Consider the following 3,950-nt stretch of genomic DNA (forward strand, 5'->3'; position numbering starts at 1 on the left):
ATGCAGTTGCACAATAAGACATATATTAAAAACTATAGACGGGGATGTTTGTAGGAATTAAAAACTATTCACAAGTGCAGGTGTCCAGAGGGAAGAAAAGGAAATGAAAATAAGGGATCACAAAGTCTTTCTATTCCAACAAAATAAAGAGTTTGGTAACACTTTCTATTAAGGAACACATATTCACCATTAACTAGGTGCTTACCTACATGCATATAAGTGGCATACTAGTCCTTTATTAGTAATTATTAAGCATGTGCAGTATTAACACCATAGTCTACCTCTTAGAGGTGTGTGATATTGATAAAAATCAATATCCCGATATTTTTGGGATGTTGTGTTCTCAATGCGCATGCGCCGCAGTCTGTCTTGTCTTGTTTTGATTGGTTCTTGCAAAATATTTTCGACATACTCGATATAAAACAACAATTACTACCTCTATTAACCTGACATGAATTCAGATTTTTCCTGAATACGGTTTTAATAATTACTAATAAAAGGCTATATGCATGTTAGTAAGCACCTAGTTAATTGTGAATATGTTGTCCTTAATATAAAGTGTTAACAAGACTTCATATCTTGCTTTATTGTTATATTAATTATACAGAGGTAATGTATAGACAGGGTGGAGTGGCTCAGTGGTTAAGACCCTGCCTTGTGTACCAAAGACATCATGGTCGCAAGTTCGATTCCCCCCCTGGCTAATTGTACTTGATTCCATTGTAAGTCGCTTTGGATAAAAGCGTCTGCTAAATGACATGTAATGTAATGTAATGACACTGTGTCACTGTTGCTAGGCAAGTTTGAGGATGCTGTATGTAAATATGACTTATAATAAAGGAGTGCCACTTTGTTTTAGGCTCCGTCAGAACTGTCCTCATCAGCATTTGTCTCCAAGTTATGGCCATTGACCATGTGATGACAAACTCTGCTGCAGTGGAACCATGAAGAGATGATGAGTCACGCAGAGTCTGTTCCACTGACCTCTCTTTAGAACACGCTACTCATCACTGACGAGACGGAAGTGTGTGTGTGTGTGTGTGTGTGGCCTGGGCACTGGACGTTATCTGACGTTCTGCGATGTTCTGCTCGTGTCCACAGCAGCAGCAGCCTTGGCGACATGGTCAGTGAGGTGGTGCGAGTGTTTATCTACGTGGTGATAGCACGGCGGCCTTGAGAGCGCTTCCCTTATATATACAGTCTCTCCCAAGCCTCGACAGACACACATCCACACTTCTTGAGCACTTTCATTCATCCACTTTTACAGCTCAGACCCATTTTCACACAGTTGTGTGCTGTTTGACATCAGTTTTCCAGTTGTCGTAAAGCTGCTACGGACGAGAAAATGCTGCCTGCAACCTTCAAACTGTGTGCTGGCATCTCCTACCGGCACATGAGAAACATGACAGGTGAGTGAAATAATCTTGGTTTAGTTAATCTCTCCGTGTTGTTTCGTTTTTGTGATTTCTTGCCTTGTGATTGAATATTATAGTAAGTGTAATTCCAGCGTTCACTTCTTCCAGGTTTGAGGAAGAATGCCATTGTGGCCCTTCACCATGAGCTGAACAGACTGGCAGGTCCAAGTCCCACTAACTGGATCAGCCAGGTCCGCAGACGGAGCTCCCTCCTCAGTGAGTTTTGGGAATGAATGAATGAATGCAAGTATTGAATACGGACATGATTTACTGACTTGGTTTGCTCTGTTGTAAGGTTCTCGAATTAAAGAGGAGAATCAGTACAGCGAGGAGGAGTTGTCTTATGTGAAGCAAGGTGAGGATGCTCTTCAGAAGGCCATCAGCATCCTCAGTGAGCAGGACGGATGGACCACTGAAACTGTAGCGGTGAGTTCTGAGTTCTGTATCGTCTTTGCTTCATATTTGGAAAAGCGTGAGCGCTGATGATGTCTCGTGCACGTTTGCTTCCCTCCACAGGCAAACGGAGACAAAGTTCTGAGTAAGGTGTTGCCTGACATCGGGAAGGTGTTCAAGCTGGAAGTGATGCTGGAACAACATCCTGACAATCTTTACAAAGAGCTGGTGGGAAACATGGAGCAAATGGGGGAGTGGAACCCTAATGTCAAACAGGTCAAGGTAAGTGAGCTGGAACATTCACATGGATTCTCGTTTAAAAACAAACAAACAAAAAAAAAAAAGGGATGATGATATTATTTTAAAATGGGATCAAACAGATTCTTCAGAAGATCAGCCAGGACACCATGGTCACCCATGAGGTGTCTGCAGAGACACCTGGAAACGTGGTGGGACCAAGAGACTTTGTCAGCGTCCGCTGTGCCAAACGCCGCGGCTCCACCTGCTTCCTGGCCGGCATGTCCACCAAACACCCCAACATGCCCGAGCAGAGGGGAGTGGTCAGGTAAGTCAGAGCTGATTATGGGATGGATGGATGCAGATGGATGAATGAATAGATGGATGGATGGATACAGATGGATGAATGAATAGATGGATACAGGTGGATGGATAATAGATGGATGGGTGGGTGGATGGATATAGATGGATGGAAGGATACTGATGAATGGGTGTATGGATGGATACAGAGGGGTGGATGATACAGATAAATGGATGGGTGAATGGATGGATACAGATGTATGATGGATAGAGATGAATGGATGGGTTGATGGCTGGGTGGATACAGATGGATGGATGTGTGGATGGATGATGGATACAGATAGATGGATGGGTGGATGGATGGATGATGAATGATGGATACAGATGGATGGATGATAGGTGGATTGATGGATGGATGATGAATGGATGGATGCGGTCTACACTGCTGTTGTACATTATTCGTTTATCTTTCAGGGCAGAAAATGGGCCGACCTGTATCGTTATGAAGCCGTGCGCTGAAGATCCAAATAAGACCAAGTTCACCTGGCTACTGAGTCTAGATCTAAAGGTCTGAATGAACCACAGTGCAGTAAAGTTACAAGTGAAACCAGAGTGTACTTGAATGTTAACAGTGGCTTTGTGTGTGTGTTGTACGTTACAGGGTTGGATCCCAAAGACGATCGTAAACAAAGTGCTCTCTCAGACACAGGTGGACTTTGCCAACCACCTCAGGCAGAGGATGGCTAATAATGTTTCTATGGAGATGGCTCCTGCCTGCTGACACAAGAAGCCTCTTGAGCTTTGGCACACTGAGCTCAACACAGGCAGAGGAGAAACAGCTGCTCATTAATTTAAAAAAAATCACCAAATCTGCTCATAAGTGCTGAAAAAGAAAATCTAATAAAATCCAGAGAGTATTTATGGAGATGATATGAAGATGATGCTTTTTCTGAAACATTCTCAGCACAAAAGCTTGTTACACTGTTTTCTTAACGCTAAAAACCTGCCGTGAGATTTTGCATCACTGACACCAACCGTCAGATATTTGTAACTTTGTAACTTTGATTCCAGTGTTTTATTTATTGTTGTTGAACAAATCATCAGTGAATCCACAATTCCACAATTAACTGATATTTATATTTGTATGTTTGGACTTTCCTGTCGAAGACGATAGAAGACATTATGGAGAATGATTTATCTGTAATATCGTGACGCATGAGAACGTAAATAAAAACCTGTAAAAGTGTTCAGTGAGTTTCTCTAACTACAAAGATACGGTCCACAAAAATAACGTCCAGTGCAACTCTGTCGGAAACTAAATACAAAACACACACGGACACAGAGTAGATGGATGAAACTGTAAAACATCATGGCTCGTATCAAATAAAATGACTTACATTTGGGGGGGGTGATGGGTTTTCTGACAGTTTGCCAGAGCGAGCAGGTGTTTGGCCTCTGACGTGTGTGAGGAGCTCAGCGGGCTGATGTGAGCCAGCAGCACATTCTCTGAGATCAAGTCACAGCAGATCTCAATCCCAAAACAGGAAGTCTCTCTTCCATTTGTGCCAGTTGCGTAACATTTTTACTTTTTTTGTGAGAAATGTT

General features: G+C 42.6%; 1 protein-coding gene across 1 annotated transcript; it reads left to right on the forward strand.

The window, feature by feature from the left end:
• Positions 1–1,208: 1,208 nt before the first annotated feature.
• On the forward strand, positions 1,209–3,591 carry star (steroidogenic acute regulatory protein). Its single transcript, XM_044026921.1, has 7 exons — positions 1,209–1,409; positions 1,524–1,631; positions 1,711–1,841; positions 1,932–2,090; positions 2,189–2,373; positions 2,820–2,913; positions 3,007–3,591. The coding sequence occupies exons 1-7, from the start codon at positions 1,346–1,348 to the stop codon at positions 3,124–3,126; spliced, it is 861 nt and encodes a 286-aa protein (XP_043882856.1). The 5' UTR covers positions 1,209–1,345; the 3' UTR covers positions 3,127–3,591.
• Positions 3,592–3,950: the final 359 nt, after the last annotated feature.

Source organism: Solea senegalensis, linkage group LG5 (assembly GCF_019176455.1).
Source record: "Solea senegalensis isolate Sse05_10M linkage group LG5, IFAPA_SoseM_1, whole genome shotgun sequence".
NCBI classification, from domain to species: Eukaryota; Metazoa; Chordata; class Actinopteri; order Pleuronectiformes; family Soleidae; genus Solea; species Solea senegalensis.

What these genes read in the sequence shown, in the direction of transcription:
- star (XM_044026921.1), top strand. Translation starts at nt 1,346, where the DNA reads ATGCTGCCTGCAACCTTCAAACTGTGTGCTGGCATCTCCTACCGGCAC. An exon ending in CAGACGGAGCTCCCTCCTCA is followed by an intron (nt 1,632 to 1,710) that starts GTGAGTTTTGGG and finishes CTCTGTTGTAAG; the next exon opens with GTTCTCGAATTAAAGAGGAG. An exon ending in GAGCAGAGGGGAGTGGTCAG is followed by an intron (nt 2,374 to 2,819) that starts GTAAGTCAGAGC and finishes TTTATCTTTCAG; the next exon opens with GGCAGAAAATGGGCCGACCT.